At 38.4% G+C, this 23,418-nt stretch overlaps 1 protein-coding gene across 1 annotated transcript in view; it reads right to left on the bottom strand.

Annotated features, from left to right (window-relative positions):
- The window catches only part of LOC124613094 (nuclear cap-binding protein subunit 3-like), a 97,244-nt gene that overhangs the window by 69,214 nt on the left and 4,612 nt on the right, over positions 1-23,418 (bottom strand). The window contains exons 2-3 of the mRNA XM_047141690.1: positions 8,418-8,584; positions 8,181-8,332 (exon numbers count right to left, since the gene is read on the bottom strand). Of these exons, the coding sequence (XP_046997646.1) occupies positions 8,181-8,332; positions 8,418-8,584 (319 nt within the window). The remainder of the gene's footprint in view (positions 1-8,180; positions 8,333-8,417; positions 8,585-23,418) is intronic.

Below are 23,418 nucleotides of genomic sequence, written 5' to 3'. Positions count from 1 at the left end.
AAAGGTGGCAGGGTAAAATACAGGGAACGAAAGGCTATTTACAATTTGTACAGAAACCAGATGGCAGTTATAAGAGTTGAGGGACATGAAAGGAAAGCAGTGGTTGGGAATGGAGTGAGACAGTGTTGTAGTCTCTCCCCGATGTTATTCAATCTGTATATTGAGCAAGCAGTGAAGGAAACAAAAGAAAAATTCGGAGTAGGTATTAAAATCCATGGAGAAGAAATAAAAACTTTGAGGTTCGCCGATGACATTGTAATTCTGTCAGAGACAGCAAAGGACTTGGAAGAGCAGTTTAACAGATTGGATAGTGTCTTGAAAGGAGGATATAAGATGAACATCAACAAAAGCAAAACGAGGATAATGGAATGTAGTTGAGTTATGTCCGGTGGTGCTGAAGGAATTAGATTAGGAAATGACACACTTAAAGTAGTAAAGGAGTTTTGCTATTTGGGGAGCAAAATAACTGATGACGGTTGAAATAGAGAGGATATAAAAATGTAGACTGGCAATAGCGAGGAAAGCGTTTCTGAAGAAGAGAAATTTTTTAACATCGAGTATAGATTTAAGTGTCAGGAAGTCATTTTTGAAAGTATTTGTATGGAGTGTAGCCATGTATGGAAGTGAAACATTGACGATAAATAGTTTGGACAAGAAGAGAATAGAAGCTTTCAAAATGTGGTGCTACAGAAGAATGCTGAAGATCAGATGGGTAGATCATATAACTAATGATGAAGTATTGAATAGAATTGGGGAGAAGAGGAGTTTGTGGCACAACTTGACAAAAAGAAGGGACAGGTTAGTAGGACATGTTATGAGGCATCAAGGGATCACAAATTTAGCATTGGAGGGCAGTGTGGAGGGTAAAAATTGTAGAGGGAGACCAAGAGATGAATACACTAAGCAGATTCAGAAGGATGTAGGTTGCAGTAAGTACTGGGAGATGAAGAAGCTTGCACAGGATAGGGTAGCATGGAGAGCTGCATCAAATCAGTCTCAGGACTGAAGACCACAACAACAACAACAACAACAACAACAAGGAAATAATAAACCATTAGTAGTATCTTAAGCTGTTGTAATTTCTGAGCCTCATCCACCAATAATTAAATGATATTACATCAACATCCAATTCTGCATCTGTACTCTGCATACCACAGTGAGCTACATGGCAGAGGGTACATGTGATTGTATCAGTTATTAAGGTTTCATCCTGTTTCACTCACATACGGAGTGCGGGAAGAATAACTGACTGAATGCCCCCCCCCCCCCCCTCTCTCTCTCTCTCTCTCTCTCTCTCTCTCTCTCTGTGTGTGTGTGTGTGTGTGTGTGTGTGTGTGTGTGTGTGTGTGCAGTAACTGTTCTAATCTTATCCTCACAATCCCTATGTGAGTAATTTGTAGGGGGTTGTAGCATATTCCTAAAATAATCATTTAAAGCCAGTTCTTGAAACTTTTTAAATAGACTTTCTAGGGGTAGTTAATGTCTACCTTTATGGGGCTTCAAGTTCACTCTCCCAGGGATGAAGCAAAACTGTGACCATTCATGTTGCCTTTGTCTGTATACAATCAATGTCTCCTGTTAGTCTTATCTGGTATGAGTCCCACACACTTGAACAATATTCTAGAACTGGTCACATGAGTTATTTGTAAGCAATCTCCTACATAGACTGATTGCACTTGCCCAGTATTCTACTAATAAACCAAAGCCCACCACCTGCTTTACCCAAGACTGAGCCAATGTTGCACCAAGGCACATATTTGAAAGAACAAACACCATTTGTATAATTCAGCAGCTGCATATGTAGAATGAAAGAGAAAGTTTCAGATCTCAGGAAAATATGGGCATTGCATTAAATCAGGGCTTCACAACATACGTGCTCGCGGAGCAAGCTGTGAGCACCAAGGCGCGAGCACGGAGCAGCGCGAGCACGCTACCCCCTACCCCCACTACCAGACCAGCGTGAAGACTGGGAAGAGTCACGTGGGGCACACAACAGCTGCCGCCAGTCAATGTAAATCCGCGGCCACCTGCAGGGATATCACTCACGAATGACTACTGCGACAAATGAAACAAATAAAGGAGAATGTACACGTGCCACATAATTTTATTAGCTTAGTGTATGCCTCTACATTCGCATTAATTTGTGAACAGTTACACAATAAAAGGTGTCACTGAAGTGTTGGATTCTCAGTTATTGTACTTTTTGCCCTTTAAAATTGCGTCTATGTTCGGAGTAATTGTTCTTGTGCATTGTAGGCGCAGCGTGCAGTTTAAATTTCAATCAGACAATGCGTTTCTCAGGCGCGTCTTGTTACATTTCATTGCAGAGAACAGTTGTTCACAAACATACGTGGAACCGAACATTGATATTATTCTAGCCGCCAGTTTGTGCAAACGAGGAAATCTATCCTGAGGGAAGTGTCTGTAGAATTCCAAAATGTTTTTCTTGTTCTGAAATTTGTCTCTGTATTCTCTGTCACACTGCAGGTCAATAATTTCTAGTTGCAGCTCAGGACGAATCTCTTCAATATTCGCTGAATATGGAGAGGAGAACAGATCAAAATCACTGTCTAGTGCTGTCAGATCTTGAAAGCGTCGATCAAATTCTTCCTTAAGGGCACTAAACTATGTGAATAACGTTCATAGTCTTTGTGAACATCTTGCATGGATGATAATTTAGGAGAATGAGCTAGATTTCCTGTTTCCAGCTGAGTCACCCAAAGTGTCAATTTCATTTTAAAAGCTCGTATTCGATCTATGAAATGAGTAATTAGCAGATCTTTACCTTGTAGTGAAATGTTCAAAGCATTCAGATGGCTAGTTAAATCTGCTAAGAACGCGAGATCACATTTCCATGAAGGCTCTTTCAATTCAGGAACACACATGTTACTTATTTCCATGAACATATTTATCTCATCTAATAGGCAAAAAAATCGATTTAATAGTTCGCCATGACTAAGCCAGCGGACCTCGCTGTAATAAGGCAGGCTACCATACTGGCTTTCTACATCCTCAAGAAAGCTTTTAATTGCCTGTGTTGTAGCCCATGCTTCCTTATATAATTGGTTGTACGAACAACAACACTCATCACATTTTTTAGAGTGATACTCTTTGCACATAAGTTTTCCTGGTGGATCACACAGTGAACGCCCCGTATTTCATTCGGCACAGTCAGTTTTTGGATTTTCTCCTTCAACAGCGCAAGGAAACCTGAGCTTTTCCCTGTCATCGCTGGTGCACCGTCTGTAGACACTGAAACTAAAGAATCCCACGACAGTCCTATATTTTCAACACTTTCTTCAACACTACTTAAAATATCACCTCCGGTTGTAGTGTTCTTCATGGCTACCACATCAAGGAGCTCCACCCTCACCTGAAGATCTCTATTAACACCTCTAATAAATATGGAAAGCTGAGCTGTTCCAGTGATATCAACACTTTCATCCAGAGCTAGAGAATATGCCATAAAATCTTTACAGATATTTGCAAGCTGGCTCTGGACATCGTCTGCCATGTCCTGTATGCGACGCATAATGGTCATGTTAGATAATGGCACAATCCGAAACTGTTCAACTTGAGATGGACACAAATGTTCCGCTGCAACTATCAAACATTCTTTTATTAAATCGCCATCAGTGAAGGGGCGCAGGGATTTTGCTAGAAGCAAAGCAATTTTGTAATTCACTCTGAGCGCTGCCTCAGTTGATTTTTTTTCGTCATCCAGATCTTCTTCGGATAGCTTCCTTTTAAGTTTAATAACTTCCTGTGCATGATCTGGTCCATCACATTTTCCACTTCCATAGTCTTTCGCGTGTTACGATATATACTGTCGCTGCAAATTAAATTTCCTAAAAGAATTCAGAATTTTGTGACATACTAAACATTTTGCAGCACCATCTTTTCCTGTAAACAGATACAATTCCTCCCAATGGGGGTTGAACAGCGAAAGCATTGTTGGGGTTATACAATGGCGACTTGACATGATTCTTAACCAGCGAAGTGACTGTTAGAGCTGATCGTAGTACTTTAAATGTTACACAGTCGGTGCGAATTCAATAGGCACGCTGCGGCCCTATTCAAACATGCGTGCGCATTTCCCCTCCCTCCTATCCCTCCCTACTCCGCGACCTTGTACCTGCTCACGAGCACGTGCCCGAGCAGACGCGAGTGCTCGCGCTCAAAACCGGGCAGGTGTTAAGCCTTGCATTAAATGAATCACTACATCTATAATGTGTCGCATGCGGAGATTTGGGATGGACAGGAGGCATGCTCAGATGGCCGAGGCAATTAAGGTGACCGTTCTAGAGAAGCCAAGCATCCAGGTTCATGTCCCAGACTGGCACAAATTTTCACATGTTTACATTGCATTTAATGGAATGCCCATATGCAGCTGATATCTGATTTTTTTTTTTGTTTCATGCTAAATTACATTAATTAAGGAACAATTGATCATATATTTTAAAAGGAGAGATGTATTTCTCTCCAAAATAGGCACATGGCGCCACCTCATAAGCCCAAGCAGAAATTAATATTCCTCTGATAGGGGAGGGCTTCTTGGGATTAACAAAAGTTGACCATTAGAGGTACGCACTATTATCTATTTAACAATGTTTTGTAATACAAGATACAATGTTAAAGTCTCCATTTTTTGATAATTTCAGAAATTTGCTATTCCTTTTAAGCTCTGCACCTTGGTGACAAGAAGTTTACCTGGCATAAATTGTTGGAAATTTAATGTGCTACAATAAAAGGTCCATGTGCATTTGGCTGAAGCATCCAAGGTAAAAATGTTAAAGACAAAAACAGAAAAAAAAATAAAAATAATAATAATTTTGAGGTCCCCCCCCCCAACTACCACTGGGGTCTCAAGGTTGAAAACTTGGATTCTACACTACAATTTCAGAAAATTGGGAACTTTTCTTAAGGCAGTTCGCTTGTTTGAGTATGCATCAAATGGCCAATGTGTCACTACGTTAGCAATTTTCAGCATATCGTGTCTCCCACATGCCTTTAATTATAATTTACTGTCATGCAGAATTCACACGTACCTTGGTATAGAGAGCAGAATGACTAGTCATGATCATGGATTATTTCTTTGTTTGCTACATGCTTTGAACAGCTTGAAAAAATGCTGAGAGAAATGAGCAAAAATAAATTTCAGGTCATGATCACGTCATCTCTACTAACATTTCTTCAGGTGCAGAGATGTTAAACACTATGATCTTATTTTATAAACATTTTTTGGAGCACATTCAAAGAAAACCACATACCACTCACAATAAGTCTCCATTTACACCAATCTGCATAAATTCCACAGACATGTTCATTACTTGAAACTAAACATGAATTTAAAACACAGTCTGGAGTGCACTCATTTTTGTACATCAATAAATCTACAGAAAACCCATACATTAGTTGCGACAGAGTTGTGACAGTTACCAACAGTCCATGACCAGTTTGGAGTGATGGCTCACATAGCATACATCGAGTCAGGAACTACTGGACACAGTTTCACTGCATGAATATCGTTTTCCCACTGCACATGCACATGACTGTTTAGGGCTTCTGTTTGAACGGACCACTCATGAAATGTGTGAGAAAAGTAGATAGATTGATTTTTTATCTATCAAAGATTTTATTTTTTTCAAACAACAATATTTCCACTTTAAAGTAGTTCCCTTTGACGACTACATACCATCAGAATCGTTGTTCCCAGACTTGGTAGCAGCACTGAAAGGCTTCAAGTGGTAGGGCCTCTAACATGGTGTCAATTTTTTTTATGTTCTCCTGAGTAACAAAATGACGTCCTTTTAAGACATTTTTCAATTTGAGGATAAGAAAAAGTCACAATGACTCAGATGAGGTGAACAGGGGGGCTATGGAACAACAGAAACACCTTGTGAGGTCAAATATTCCATGATGGAAGTGGCCATGTGACATGAGGTGTTGTCATGATGTGGCACCCATTTGTCTGCAATGTGCAGTCTCATTCAATTCATCCTTTTCCTGGGCCTTACAAGGACATCTTTATAAAACACTTTAATGTAAGTGAATAGATAAAAAAAATCTTGCACTCAAAAATCCAGGATTCCTGCTGTTCGCGATTGAACCACTCATGGTCATTGGCAGTCCTCTAAAGAAGATAAACACATACGTTTCTTCGATTGTCTTGCTCAATTGCGAGGTTTTTTTTTGGCACAAACCTTTTGCATGCACAAAACCAAGAACAAAACTTGATGTACAGTGAAATTGTTTAACAGGTCACTCATCATCCTCTTCTTAAATGTCAATCTGATCTCACATGAGCACACATACATTCAATGTTTCATTGGTTTTTGAAGTTAAAAGTCTCTCTGAACAAGGTTCATCTTGAACGTGTTCTCAGTGTTCCAGAAATGATCTGTGTCAGCAAAAAATTTGTGCTCTTGATTAAGAGTGTTCCCCATAGGCCTGTTTCAACTTTTCAAAGATCAAACTCTCAAATTCCCCAAGTTTAACGCAAGACCTGATTGCATAACATCGCTCTAAATTCTGCTGTTCCATTTTTGTAACATACAGCAAAAACATGACTTCATTGCTGGCACCCACAAAAATCATTTTATGGCTGTATGGAGCTGAAACTCAGACTGAGCATCTGTAAGGGATGAACACAATGGTCCACATTAACAGAACAACACAACACTGTCAGATTGTTCACAATGTTATCAGTCTCATTACTTTTCTCATTCACCTCATATGCTGAGTCAGACTTCTTTCTCTGATCCCTCCTCTCTCAAAAGTTGGCTCGGCACTGGGAGGGGAGGGGGAGGGGGGGGCTGGTGCTTTGTAAAAGACTTGAGTCTGAAGTGCTACTCATACAGTGTGTGATCAAAAAGTAATGGGAAATCTTAAATTTTATGGGATTTATATACCCATCTATCAATGTTTTTATCTTCTCGGTATACATGTTCCTGAGGTACATTTGAATTTTCAGCTGTTTCGAATGTTTAAGATTATTGTTGACAGTTGAAAAGGTTATACATGTTTCTGAGTACTCAGCAAATTTTTAATTTTGAAAAAGATGGTTTGAAGAATTTTAATTAAATTCTGCTTGAAAAATGGAATAACGTGCAGCACCATATCCTTTGGTTCGTGCCAAGGAATTTTTTCGGCCGTTATGGACATGAAACGTAGCAGCACAATTTGTTCTGAAATTCTTGAATTTCAAGCAAAAGCAATGTTACACAGACATCGCTCATGAACTGGTAAAGGAAATCAACAAGGAACAAGAACTTCTAAAGGAGATTATAACAAGTTAAAAAAATTAGGTGTATGGGTATGATGTTATAACGAAGGCCCAATCTTCCCACTGGGCACTGCCTGATGAGTCCAAACTGAAAAAATTTCAACAAGCTTGATCACGTGTTCTTTTTCTTTCTTTTTCTTTCTTTTTTCTTTTTTTTTAATTACAATGGGATAATGCAACACGAGTTCCTGCCTTATGGTCATATGGCCAATAAGGAACACTACCTGAAAGTTATGCGCCGTTTGCATGAAGCAATTTGAAGAAAACAATTCTTCGAAATTGTATCACGATAATACTACTGCTCACACCTCAATGCTTGTTCACGATTTTTAGGCAAAAACAAACCGTAATGTTGTCTCACCTGCCATATTTGTTGGTCATGGCCCCCTGCGACTTCTTTCCATGGAGTGAACCATGAAAGGATATTGTTTTGCCACCATTGACAAGATAAAAATGGAACTGCTGAGGGAGTTGAACAACATAATGAAAAGTGAATTCCAGGAGTACTTCCAGGATTGGAAAAAGCACTGGCAGATTTGTATTATATCTGAGGGGAATTTCTTTCCAGGGGATGAAGTTGATGGTGATGAATAAATAAAGATTCTTTAATAAGGAGAAAAAATTCCCGCTACTATTTAATCACATCGCATAATAATTCATCTTTCAAAATATCTTCAGAACCAAAATATAAAAACATCTGTGTCATAAACAAAATGACTGATGGACATATGTAGTGGAGACATAAAACAGAACATGGAATATGAATGATGTTTCAAATAAAAATAGTTAAAAAAAGAAGAAACATGAGAAAGAGAACAAAATAAGGTACACTACAAGACTTACAACTCATCAGTTTCTAAGAATTTCAGGAATTGTGAATAATGGCAAACCTTACACGAGCAGTCGTTTATCCACTCAACAGATGCAGGTCCATAATCCCTGAAGTAGCTAAAAATGTCTTGAGTACTCATATTCTCTGTACCTCGCATGTGTATGGCATTGAGTCGATAATATTTTTCAACATTCTCAGCAGGTTTCACTCCCAAACTGTTGAGAAAAGTCAATGAATCATAAGCAAACATTAACATCGGGTAAAATGGACTGACACGATCATCTTACATGAGATTACAACCTTGCATACAGATCTTTCAACTGTTGCTCTGTGAGGGCTTTGCTCTCAGAAGGACTGAGTCCAAATCTCTTGGCTCGAACATCAAGTTTCTTCCTTTCATCTTCATCAAAAATGTCTACTCCTGTCACAAAACCACCAGCTTTATTCTCATATCTTCGCTCGATATCCTGAAATAATAAACTTAAAGTTTTATGGGATGAAAATTTTAGATTTATTTTATAACTAGATATGAATTAAAACAAATTATGAACATTAAGTAAATTTATTTCATATTCATGCATATAACTAACAAACAGCAGTCTAGCAAACCTAGCAAAAACAGATAGGTCTCGTATCTCTGAAATAATGCACCCACTGTCGTGGAAGTAATATGGCAAATTATTTGTTCAATCATTCCAACAACAAGGTAGACAACTCAGTTTAGAATGAATTATTTGCTCAGCAGTAGAATTTCTAAACAGCAAAGAGGGGTTGTTTAGACAACAGTAGAATAACTAAAAAGTGTACAACAGAAAATTATGCTTACGCCAAAACAAAACTTATACATTTCAATGTGATAAACTATAGAGTTGGTGAAAGGAAAAGGTATAACTTCCACCAAATCTGCTTTGCTCTCCTACTAGGCTTACAGTTACACCACAATGGTCTTCTGTGAGTGTACATCCGGGTAAAGCCTATTTTACACAAATGACTTGCTCAAAATCAACACTTGCCTTGTGCTTGTGCATAAATCAGCTGCCACCTGCATCGAGTGGCTCAGTGACAGCAATGCTAGTCTGATTTTGTAAAGTGTGAAGTTCCAAAATCCAGAGTATGTACAGAACGGGACTGTATTGTTGCCTGCCAACATCTTGAGTCAATTTATTCTCATCGAGCTCTCTGCTATTAAGGTATTTTGTGCTTTTTGTCTTCTTAATTTTTATTTTGCTGTCTGTACTGTTTTGATGACACACAGCAAAGGTTGCGCAGGAACCTAGTATTTTTCCTACTAGCCTTCTCCCACAACAGAAATGAAATATCTTAAAGCAAAGAGGTATTTCCATTTTACAATACCTGGACAGAGAAAAGCCTACAATATGCACAAAAAAGAATAAATGTCTTTAATTAAAACTGTCTGATGTGTATTTTCTCAAGGAGACAAAATGATGTAGATGTTCTCAAAGGTTTGAAATATCCCATTTCTATTCTTTCTGTCTTCAAGAGTGTGGAGAATTTACTGTACAGCCTTTGTCAAGAACATCCATGATGTATTTTGCTTCCGTCATTAATAAACTGTAGAGTATCATTGCAAAATTTGAGTTTCTCTCGTTGATTGAACACGACTCCTGGGCCCAATGGAATACCTATAAGATTCTATACTGAATTTGCTGCAGAGTTAGCCTCTGTTCTAACTATATTGTAGATCCCTTGAACAAAAAAACATGCCCAGTTGTTGAAAGAAAGCACAAGTCACACCCGTTTACAAGAATAGTAGTAGAAGTGATCCATGAAACTACCGTCCAATATCCTCGACACTGATTTGTTGTAGACTCTCAGAACATATTCTGAGCTCAGACCTAACGAGGTATTTTGGACGAAATGACATTATCTATAGTTATCAGCATGGATTCCAAAAACTTTGATCATGTGAAACCCAACTAACATTTTTCTCACAAGACATACTAAAAGCCAGGTACATGCAGCACTTCTCAATTTCCAAAAAGCATTTGACTCCAGTACCATACCCATGCTTACTGTCAAAAGTTCAATCACATGGTGTATCACATGAAGTCTGTGACTGGATTGAGGACTTTTTGGGTGGGAGGACGAACTGTGTTACTGCGGATGGAAAGTCATTATCAGGTGTGGAAGTAACTTCCGGTGTGGTGGGAACTTTGCTGTTATTAGTGTATATTTATAACCTTGTGGACTATATTAATAGCAACCTCACACTTTTTGCAGATGATACAGTTAACTATGATGAAGTATTGTCTGACAGAGGCTGCATAAATATCTTGTCAGATCTTCATAAGATTTCAAAGTAGTGCAAATTTTAGCAACATGCTTTGTGTTCAGGAAAGTCAAATGGTGCACTTTACAAAATAAAAAAAAAAAAAATGTAGTGTCCTATGACTATAATGTCAATGATCACAGTATGAATTGGCCAACTCATACAAATACCATGACGTAACACTTTGCTGGGATACGAAGTGGAATGATCCCGTAAGTTTAATCATGGGTAAAGCAGGAGACATACTTTCGTTTCTTGACAGAATACTGGGGAGGTGTAATCAGTCTACAAAGGAGATTGCTCATAAATCACTTGTGCATCCCATTCTAGAATACTGCTTAAGAGTTTGGGACCCATACAAAATAGAGATAGCAGGGGATATTGAACGAATACAGAGGACAGCACAAATAGTAACAGGTTTGACCCATGGGAGAGTGTCAAAGAGATGCTGAAGAAACTGAAATGGCAGAATCTTGAAGCCAGAAGTAAAGTATCCCAAGAAAGTCTACTCCCAAAAATTCAAGAACCAGTTTTAAATGATGACTCTAGAAACACACTAAAGCCTTCCATGAATCACTCACATAGGGATCATGAGGACATGATCAGAATAATTACAGCACGCACAAAGGCATTCAATCATTCTTCCCATGCTCCAAATGTGAATGGAGCAGGCAGAAATCTTAATAACTCGTACAATGGGACATACCCTCTGCTGTGCATTTCATGAGATTTGCATATGCAGATGTAGGTATATAAAGAGTTCAAACAACTTACGGGAATGCAGCTAAGTGATATCTTCAACAATCACCACTATTTCAACAGGTGACCACCCTATCTTTTCCAAGCCCCAAATGCAACAATAAAGAGCTGTTCAAGCAAATTTAATCCCTAAATAGATGGGGCCTATGCCAACCAAGAAACACAGTACATGCAGATAAACACACAAACTATAAACAACTAGTGCCACCACACAACCAAAGATGACCATTTTCTGAAATTATCAGTAGTGAGTATTGATTCCCAATGGGTGAACAGGCAGTAAATCTGTCCCTTTGTTGTTTGATCAGGGAGGGAGCAGGATTGCAAGCAGAATTTAAGCATAAGCCTCTGTTTCTACTTATAATGTCAGTTATTAATATAATCTCAAGTGTGTCGATTAGAGGAATTGCATTTGAATGACTGTGATATTTTAGTAACTTTTTATGTGCTCTCTTTCTTGTGTCCTCTCTCTGATTCATTACCATTAATTGAGGTTAGGTTTGTTGTTGAATTAACTATCTTATGACAACATATGTTGACTTCAACTTACTTTTCATTCAGTGACCAGTTCAATGAGCAGGTAGATGGAGTTGAGATGGGAAACCCGATGGGAAGCCCTATGGGAAGCCCCCTTTCTTGTTATTGCGAATCTGTTTACGACAGATTTCTAAGAATGTACCCTGGAGCCAGCATAAGTGAAATCTGAATGGTTTTGTTTTTTTTTACATGTAGCTGATATTTTTAGTTATTGAGTCTCATGGTAGAGAGAATCTGAACAGCTTTTTAGAACCCAAACTAGCTGTTACCCGTGGCTGTGCTTGGGTATCAGTAGTTTTAGTGATTTTGTTGTGATGAGTGATGATACTTAAGTAAGCTGTCTTGTGTACAATAATATCAGCTGCCCTCATGTGTCTGCTGTTCTGGCAAGCAGTAAGCACAGCTACTGATATGTGATTGAACATCCCCCCCCACAATCATTCCACTCCCCCAACACATGATGCAGCAGCATGCACAGTGTCGCTGCCAAGTGTTGTGTGTGGAGGTCATGGGCAGAACTACATATCTATACATCTTGTAACTGAAGGAGTAACTATACATCATACAATGTGGACATTACCCAACAAATTTAATAATTGTCAAGAAGTGAGCTTTTGGTTAACAAGGCACAGACAAGTGTGTGCGTGTGGCCTATTTTACAAGTGTATGTGCGTTTGGTCTATTTTCAAATAAGCCTTGTTGGTTGAAAGCTCACTTTCTGATAGTCTTTTTGCTATGCCTATCTGCGACTCAGCATCTCCACTATATGGTCAGTAGCAACTATCCTTTCCATTGTTTGGGGGGGGGGGGGGAGGGGGGGGAGAGAGAGAGAGAGAGAGAGAGAGAGAGAGAGAGAGAGAGAGAGAGAGAGAGACAGCGCGCAAAAGCCTATGCTCTTCCTCTGGATTCAAGCTCTCTCCATAACATTCAGCAGTTTAGTAGTGAAAAAGTAACATAGTTACTTTCACATTTAATAAGATTAGTACGGAAGTTCAGAACAAATAAGTTGAAGCTTGCATAAACATTGCATTCATTACACTGAATCATATTAGGTAGAACATATCAATCAACAGAAGAATTTTCACAAATATGACAGTTCAAATGTCAAAGAGTAAACAGCTTTTTCTAAAAGTAAATATGTTACCCTATGTTGCGCTTAACTCTTCAAATTAGGTAGAAGTTTAAATTACAATTTTTTTTCTCTGATCCAATATTGATTAAATGTGTCCTATATGTTGCTCCAAGCTACACTCAAAGTTATCTGTGAAAACCCAATGAAAATTCGTCTAGTAGTTTTGATTATTTGCACGTTGAAACTGACATATGCGATGGTTTTGTAGTCTTATTATTAGTACACATAGATTTACAACATGTCAGTAAAGGATACCCACATACAATTTGAAGGTTTAGACCTACATTGTAAAAAGCAATTGTGTAATACATTTCACAATAAAATGAATCTTTTAGACTTGTACGAAAATTTTCCTAAATATAAATTTCCACAGCTACCCAAGTTTGTAGCTACAATTTTGTCAATGTTTGTATCTGAGTGTGTGTGTGAGCAACAGTTTTCTGCATGGAGAGAACAAAACTTGCCCACAGAAGCTCATTGACAGAATTAACTTCAAAGATTACCTTCAAATTAGCAACGTAAATACTCATCAACAGCCAGTGTAGAAATGTTATTAAGAAATCCTAGTTTTTAAGTATGGTTGTGTGAGTTCAACTAAAAACCAATGTGTTCATTAATGTTAACACTAAAAATGTACACATATCGCATAAACTGACTCGTTCCACATCATTTCAATAAAGGAACTGTTAAATAACCTATGGATATGTAACTAACTAACTTTGTGAATAAAACAATCATAAGTTGATGTCAATTTAACCTTCGTCAGAAAACAACATTTAACATAAGGCTTCACTAATTGTAAAAAAATATCATGTTTGGTACTTAGCTGCACCATGTTCTTCAATTCAACAATTAAAAGAATGTAAGTTTTATTTTGCTGTTATTTCTCATCAGTGCAACAGTCTTAGAAAATAAATCTGCCATAAAAGAGGATTGGGCACTGTGAAGCCATACATCTCCATAGAACTAAAATTAATGGCTGTCTAATAGCAGGGTTGCCACAAGTTTCCAGAAGTTAAATTCCTTGATATTTCCCTGACTTTCAGACAAGTTTTAGGATTTTCGCCTGACAAATTTTGAGATCTCAAGGGTAAGTTGTATGTAAGTTGACAATCCATCTTTGCAGCTATGGTACAAGAAACAATAGTACACACAAGGAAATATCCAAAAAAACTTAAAAGCAGACAGGGTTTCCTGATGTGAGCAAAACTCTTAAGTACTAACATCAACATCTTTTGTAATGAACTGGTTTTAGATAGAGAAAGCAAGCCAAATGGTATGTGTGTTTCATTAAGGGGATACGGAATCACCTATCCCCGCAATGTTAATATATGCCTACTATAGGGAACATTTTCTCACAAACTACTGGAGACAGAGAGGTAAAAATTTTACTGTATGTGCATTCATATGTTACAACAATACTGAAACAACAGTTTATTGTCAAAGTATTTTCTTACAGAGATATTGTACATTTATTTTTAAGTAAATTTTTTCCATCGCTTTTTACTAGACTATCACCCCTAAGTCTTTTGTAAATCAAGTAATTAAAAAATCGTTGTTTCAGTATGTAATAGGGACCTATGTCACTACGTCATAAAAATTTCAGACTTCTAGGTTGACCAGTACCTGAGATAATGTTCCTAGATGAAGTAAAAAGTAAACTTACGGGAAACGGAGAAAGAAGATTAAAACATTCCTGATCCGTAGCTAATACCCCCTTCACAGTCTTCATAATCATCTTCAAGTCTTCTTTTGGCACCCCTCTGCACCTGTCTTGCTTTTTTCACTAATGTCTTGATTATATTATCAGCATGCCTTAGTCTGTGCTGATCTAAAAAGAACATAGCACGTACCGTACGGGAACCAACACACATACCCAACTTTTGAAGGACCTGGCATTTAGTTATATTTCCAAGATTGAAGGTTGCCACAGCATCATACACACCAAAATGTAGTGTATTAATTCCGACAAACACTGTTTTTGGGAGACGATGCCATATCACACTATTCAAGCACTCGTTGGGGTTCTGCGTTTTTCCGTGAAGACATTTCATCAGAAGACTTCTGTCAGCCAGATCTCTGAAAATGGGCTTTATTTCTGCCGTGATGGCTGATGGTAGACTGTGGTGGTGAATGTATTTCTCTCCTGTTGTTAGTCCCCTATTGTATTTACACCAGCTGTTTTCACCTTTGGGGCACAAACCATGTTGTGGATGCTCATCCGTGGATGCGGTGTGGAAATATAAAGCCCATATAGCTCTCCTCATTTCTTCAAGATTGCCTGTATTTTGCCTGATTGCAAGGCCATAGCAGTTCTGAATGTGGTCTATTATGGAATCAGTCAATCTTCCTCTGCCATCCAAGGTTTTCCTATCATCTAGTTTTTTCCCTTTCATAACTGATTTTAACCTTCTCAGCCTGGCACCCATTCTCTTCTGCACATGTCCTATACATTCAAGTTTGCTTATATTTACACTGTTCCCATATGGTTTGCTTTCCAAAACTTCTTTGAATGCTTTAGAGTCACCATCTCCCAGATATTTGACATAGCGAACATTATACCACTGTGAAGAGCGATGAAAAATTTTCTTCACCCCAGCAACCTCCATGCCACCACTACTACCATAATAATTAGCAATACAGTCATCACTGTGTTCATTTTTCAGCCTGCCTGTGCACCTACAGTATTTAGACATTATTGCAACATCAATAACCTTGCCAGTATCAACACTAGTTGCTGTTACAACACCATTGTTGGAGGTGTGGCCCCTTTTCTGCCACGTGCCATCAAACGCCACTGTGAGGTCACGACTGCCGTCATTTTCTTCCACTGCTTCTTCCACAGCAACCTGCATTGACTTCTGTGCTACATCTTCAACTGCAGATCCTAGTACATAATTGTAAGCTTCAAACTTTGAAGGTGCACTTGGAAGATTTAGAACACCACATAGCATATCACCAGCTGCTTTGCCCTTACCAATTGCTCGCAATCCATAAACTAACCTAATATTTACACTATAAAGTTCAGTTTTCTTGTATCCATTATTTACAGTTACTGAAACCGAACTTGGAAACTTACAGCTGTATTTACAAACACTGCATATTAAATTAAACTGGGCAGCCAGGCCAACATGGGATTCTACCTTCAGAGAAACGTTTCCATGACATTTTTTGCAGCACAAACTGTTTTCAAGAGCTTCACACAATATATTCCTATCAATGAGTTCAAAAACTTCATTCCCTCTATCAAGTAAATTATATTTCTCTTCCAAATCTCTTAGTTTTTTATGAGAAGCACTGTTTTCATTTGGTGTAAGTTCGTTCGGCAAATCAGTAATAAGTGGATTCACATTTTCCAACAGTGATGATGATGAACTGCTTTGCTTTGCTAATGAATCATTATTTCTTTTCTTTTGCCAGTTCACACGCTTTTTAAATACTTTTGCTTTAGCTCTAGGCATTTTCACTGCGAAAAATGAAGCACTAAATACGAAATAACTCAACAACAACTACTTTCTTATATCACACTGTTTAGAAAACAGTCCCGCCACAAAGTCAAAGAGTAACTTGAGGAAACCAGAGAGAAACATTTTCGGGCAACTAGTGTATAAATAGTCGCTGGAAACCGGGGTATTTGAATTCATGTCACTTTAAAGGTACTGCCAAAAAGTTCATGGTCAGCCACGAGAGACGTGTATAACTAAAGCGCAATACCCGATCTCACAAATATATAAAAATAAAATAGTTATAATTGTAGTAGAGCTATGTATGATACGTCATTTTAAAGAGGAAACATGGCAGAATATAATACGCTAATAAAAAAAAATTCGATTTTTTAACCCAAAATCCGATTCCGTATCCCCTTAAGGTGACTGATGTTATTTTATTTCAATAAAATGAAACACATTTGGTGACAAAAATACGCATTTCCTTGGAGTAGCAAGACAGATTTAAAATACCCTCACTCATTTCAGAAATAACCTCAGAAAAAAGTAGGCATCTTGAAAGAAGTGTATAAGAAGAGGAAGAATCATGTAAACTAACACTGTACGTGACCGCCAATGGAATTTTGGTTCTACTACGTTCGTTATCGTCGGTTATTACCCACTGTGTTATAGCTGTTATTTCGCAGGTATTGCGTGATTCTTCTTTCGAGAAATATATGAGTACATAATGTACAAACTGCCAGCAACTGACACAATTTTCTTCTTCCTATCATCCATACTTTGTAACATATAAACTCCTTTCAAAATACCAAAATGTACTAGAACAAATAAAAGTCTATAAAATGCCACACTGCACAACGTACTTGCGATGAAACAGTCACAACTCATGAAATGCATCACCCATGGCCTCTGGCCTGCTGCGGAGCACTGCAGTCCTGGGTCCATGGATAAACCACAAAAATTCGCTGAATTACGCCACACACAGACCTGGCCTGCGGGCAGATTGGTGATACTAGATCCAACGGGCAGGGCCTGCACATTAGTGGGAACCGAATGGCTTCAGACTGGCATGCCTGATCCATTACAGATACCTGCAAAAACAGCCTGCGGTTTTGGCCTGTCATGAAAATCCACTCGTGTGGCCAGCTATTCATGAGCCACAGACAGCATGTCGACGAAATGAGACTGTTGTGATCAATCCAGGCAACACATAACTAGTTCAAATACTCTGAGAATCAATAATAATGAGGAAAGGTAGCAACTCACCGTGAAGATAATTGCTGAGCCACAGGCAGGCACACAGAAAAGACAATCATCCTCTTCAGCCATTTTTCACTAAATTTTCAGCCATAGCTTTTGTCAGATAACAAGAGCACACACACATTCACATAATCACTCAGACACAACTCATGCACACATGACCTCTGTCTAAGGCCACTGCGTCTACAGTCTCTGAGAAGGGAGTAGGGAAGCAGTGCAAGTATTCAGCTGCACTCAGCCAGCAACAATGCATGATACCACAGTAAGCAAACCATTTAATCTACCGAGACAAAAATGAGATTTCTCCAATGTGTTTTTTTTTTTTTTTTGTTCAAATTTCTCTGATGTGTTTGATATTCCCTGATTTCCAGAACCTGTGGCAACCCTGAATAGTCCTGTTGACATCAGTTTTTCCTGCAGAGCTAACATGCTCCAATTCCTCCCTCCCCTCCTCATCCCCCACTGTTAATCACCAGTAGTCACCATGAGCCAGCAGTTTGCTCACTGCTGTGGTGCTAGAGTGAATCAGCTTGTATGTGCAGATTAGCAAACAGACCAGGATTGAGCGTAAGCATCACATATTGTTGCAACTATTGAGAAAAGCTGCTGTAGCGAACATTGTCTCCGTATCTGTTACCCTATGGAGTATAACACAGGCATTCTGGCATGCACTTCCAGCTATTGAGACAGTGTAATTAACTGCTCTTATAATTAAAGACAGAGATTTTTTCTTAAATTCTGCTTGGTATCTTACTCTCTCACCCTTGATCAAATAACGGGAGAGTAGGTAAGGTCAGTAATTAATTTTCACAACCGATAACTTCTGATATTGGTCATCTGGGGTTGTGTAGTGGCACTGTGTGTGTGTGTGTGGGGGGGGGGGGGGAGGAGGAGGAGGAAATGTACAACATCCCTAACATATGATTTAGTTCACAAATCTACTTCCGGGCTGAAAATCGGATATTCTTCTTGCACTGCACGCAAGCAAACAACTTGGGCTAACTGTACTCTTCCTTGTTAAATGTTTGCTTGTAGTCATGCTTATTTGATTTTGTCACTCTCTCAATCAAAGGATCTATTCTCGGAGGCCCTAGCTCCTTTGTGGCTAACTTTTCCTGGTAATTTACCTTTCTGTTCTCAGAATGAGATTTTCACTCTGCAGTGCAGTGTGTGCTCATATGAAACTTCCTGGAAACTTAAAGCTGTGAGCCAGACTATAACTCAAACTCGAGACCTTTGCCTTTCGCGGACAGGGTTCTACCGAGTGGGCTATCCACGCACGACTCACAACCCATCCTCACAGCTTTACTTTTCTGTTAGCATTTAAAATAGATTCAACGTCGTTCATGTGTATGCTCCACATGAAAGCCAATTCCTTCACAATAAACAACCAACTCCAAACATAAAGTGCCATTTGTAGAGATGATTAATCGCAAGTAGTAATGTCTACCAACATGGGTCACTTGACTAGAATACAAATGGGAGGCTAAGATCCAAAAGAGCCTAAAGCACACTGCTGTCGATTCCACATTTAAGTGAATATCAAGGCAACCAGTGATACAGCTTTTCATGAATTTCCATACATACAATGTGAGTTACAGAACAGATAAACCTGACTCACTATAAAATAAACAGACTTCAGAAGCATGAATAAATGTCACAATCTCTCAATCAACAGTGATGTGCTTTAGGACCTTACGATTCTCACATGGTAAATTCCCCATCACACTCCCCTCAGATTTAGTGGTAATACAGCCCAGGACGAAGGTGTACTGAAGTATGTAAAAAGAAACAATCAAAACAGTGTATGGTCAAGTTTAAGAAGGGCAACATAGAGGGAAATGCAAGAAGCAAGGTGTCGTGCCTGTGTGGTCATGATATTAGACTGCCATGCAGAAGACGGGTGTTCAAATCTCCATCGTGCCCCACTTTCTTTTTCACAAATTTATGAATAGTCTGTCCAGTCAATTACATGTCTGTTTTCCTTCTGTAGTCTTCAAAATTGTCATACCATACACTGGTTATAGAACCTGAGTCATGTGGGAAGAATACATTGCTGTCTTAAGTATATGTGATGAAGTGAGAGCGAGAGACTGCACAGATCTCTCACAAAAATGAAAACGTCAAGTAAGTGGATGTGAACTATAAAAGGAATTCAAGAGTCAAAACTTCCAAAACGGAACACAAGAGTCATAAAAAGTGGTACTCGTGTAGAACAGATAGGAGATACGTACATTTGGAGGTTCCTTCATTAATTGAATACAGCGATTAGACACGTCAATGACTGGATGGACTGTTCATAATTTTGTAGAAAAAGAAAAGGAAAAAAAATGAGGTACAAAGGAGGATTGAACTCAGATCTCCCCCTTTGTAGTACAACACCATAACCACAGAACCACAACAATGTTGTCAGTGACATTTGGTCGATGTTGCACATGTTGAGCTTAGACTGTTCACTGTTTATATTTTGCTTCTCTTTTCGTAATTCAGTATATCTTCTTCCTGTTTTTATGCTTGATCTAAGTTCAGTTTCTGAAGGGCTATCCACTGAGCCATTGTACCACCAAATCTGAGGGGGGTGCAATTAGGAGATCCTTGTCAATTTCCCCAATGGATTACTGTATGATAAAATCTATAACTTAACACACTATAACTCATTCAGCAACGAACAAAATAGGTTTACTGTCAGTACAACTTTAACATTTATTTATGTCCGATCTGATTTTACTACAGCATACAGTGAGTGAAATAACATATCTAACGAGACTGCTATAATCTATCACGATTTATGCCATGCGAATGGGGATAAAAGTCTGCCGCAGTGTTCTACTGCCTGGTGGCACTGATGTAATCTACTAGTCAAGCGGCAAGGGCTAGCTGTGCACATTGTGAAACGTTCACGTTGTTTATCAAATCTGCATGTTTTTGACCTATAAGACAATTATGTCGCACAAGTTGTGCATGTGTAAAAGCTCCTTAAAATGTGCACTACTGAAAGTGTGCTCGCAACCCTGACACCAAGTTTCATGGAGCCTAGAGAAGCTGTAGCACAGTAGATTTAAGTGCTATATCTTTCATATACAGCATTCACAGAAAAATAGCCAATAAATCCGCAAAGTGTCAAAAGTTTGGGTGTTCAGGTGCTTCCGTGCTCTTACACATCGGCTGCCACTGAGTAATGTAGTGTAGAACAGTTTCTGATGTCAGAAATAATAATATACTTACGAAATCACAATTCGGACTGTAGTAGCATGGCTCAACTGATAATACTACCTATACTTCATACACTAGAATTTACATGGATTAAATAACACACCATTCCTGTCAGTATTTTTGTGTGAAAATCACAACATTTTGTTTCAAATGCTGATGTCTTATGGAATTAATGATATGTCACATATGGTGCATTTCATAATTAACCAAATCAATGCAAATGGTTGTATCTTAATTCAAGTGTAGGAAACTGATATTTTTCTTGCGTCATTAAGGTTTCTGATCCGAAACATTCAATACTGGGTGCCAGCGTATCTCTTACATATGTTAATGATTTCCCATTTAATACACATCAAGCATGATTACTTCTTGTTCAGATGACACAGGTATTACAATCAAATGCAACAAACAAACAAAAACAAAAGAAATTGTAAATAATGTATTGAGGAGGAATACTGACTGATTTTCTGTAAATGGTCTCAAAACGATACACATTCAATTCTCCAATTCAAAGGGTACGACATCTGCATTAAATTTACAGGATAAGCAGGAATTAGTAACCAATGCACAATCTTATATACATGTGGATTTACATACTGATGAGAAATTAAGTTGGGGGGGGGGGGGGGGGGGGAGATAGATGAATAAACATTCTTTGCTCATTTTTATTCAATGACGACATACGAACATTGTACTCTGTGTTACCCTATCTTTAAGAAACGAAGTATGCATTGCACAAAAGTATGCAATAAGGATAACATGTGCTCATCCACAATTGTCTTGTAAACAACAGTTTAAAGAGATAGTATTTTAACTATAGCAGCACAACACATTTTCTCACAAGAAATTTGTTGTTGATCATCTGCTAAGAGCTCAGTATAAATGATGTCATCCATAATTACAACGCTAGCCAACAGCTTTGCCTCAGTGGTAACACTGGTTCCCATCAGATCACCGAAGTCCAGTGCTGTTGGGCTATGTCCAGCACTTGGATGGGTGACCGTTCATCCCCCCCCCCCCCCCCCACACACACACAAAACCTTAATACGCACAAAATACAAAACTGTCAATCTGGACCAGAAAATGAAAATGTACACATTTTGAAATACAATATGAAACAAACTAGTCAGAGAAAGGTTTAAAACCTTCAGCATGAAAAGGACGGCCGCAACAAAATGTGAACTGAATTCGGAGTAGAGCCAACAATAGCCAAAATTGTAAAATCCACTCTGCACTTTTACTGTTGCTACTTAAATGGTGAACAGGTATGTCAAATGCTGGGCTGAGGCAACCGACAGCCTTCCAGGCTTCACAACATAAAGCTTATTGCTCCTCACTTGAGCTAAACATTTTTATTTGTTGAAGAACAGATAAATTAGTTGCATGATGATTGCACATTTTGCCATAGTCTTTTTCTTACAAGCCTCCTTTGATACTATATTCACTGTCTTATTCACCTGGATTCCCACACAGCAAAGAAACTGACAAATAGTGTCTTGAAGTTTCTATTCCTGCAGAGTACAGACAATGGATGCACATCATATGAGTAGCTGTTAATCAGAGCAAATAAATTTCATTCTTTCATCATATTTGCCGACACTACTGCTCTTAAGACTGTAGAAAGTTCTACATCGAAGACAGTTTGGACAATTTCTTCATGAAAAATGTGGATTAAATCTATCACATTAAATTTAAAAAATTTTTTTGGCCTTTCAAACAACAAAGCAATGACCTATTACTTTGTTGATCTAAATTGCAAAGAGCTTTGAGCTTCGAGTGAGAGAGTGGAAGTTGGTTTGAGTTTGATAGTAGTCCCTCCAGATCTTAGCTGTGGTGACTTACATATCCATGGTGTGGCTCAAAGTATAGGCTATACTGGAATGTAACAATTTCATTGCGTCTGATGAAGCCAATGAACATGACTGCGAAATAAAGGTTGTGGTAATAAATTGATTTGTAACGTAGTATGATGTCTATGTTAACACCATAAATTCTCAGGTAAGATGAGGTACAGATGAGGTACATAAAAAACTAAAATAAAAATACATCAATTAATATTTATGCTAACAACTTTGTTTCAAAAAAAAGTAAAATTGGGGTCTTCTCCCATTTTTCTAGGCAGTTAAGGGTCAGCTGCAGGTTGACAAGATTCTACTGAATAATCAGTGGAAGAATAGAAAACTATCCACATACCCCAGTGTCTTTCCTAAGAATGGTCAGAAAACCTTCTCTGGTGTTCTGCAGGAGAGTTTTCATTTTGTGCTCATGGAGTGAGCAAAAATTAAGGCTTCTCATCGAAAATTTCATGTGATAATAGTATCAATGGAAAACACTATTTTCCACTACAAACAAAATAATGTATAAAATTAAATGTTACATGTCCAGCTGGCAGGGCAGTCTCTAATTAGACTGTGTAATATTCAGTTCAAGGATACTTATTGACAGTGATAACAGAAACATGAACAATAATCAGTGTTATTAGCAACAAATGAGCAAGACTCTTTATAACGCACTTAACACGACACCGTAAAGCATGACTCATACATCATTGTGTGCAACACTGATTATTTTTCATTTCATTGCCACAGCAAAAACCACCTCACGGGACAGCATGTTAACCATCCCCTTAATAGGGTACACCAGTCAATTTGGATCAGTCAATCA

Source organism: Schistocerca americana, chromosome 1, assembly GCF_021461395.2.
Source record: "Schistocerca americana isolate TAMUIC-IGC-003095 chromosome 1, iqSchAmer2.1, whole genome shotgun sequence".
In the NCBI taxonomy this organism is placed as follows: domain Eukaryota; kingdom Metazoa; phylum Arthropoda; class Insecta; order Orthoptera; family Acrididae; genus Schistocerca; species Schistocerca americana.
This window is presented reverse-complemented; position numbering and strand designations above follow the sequence as displayed.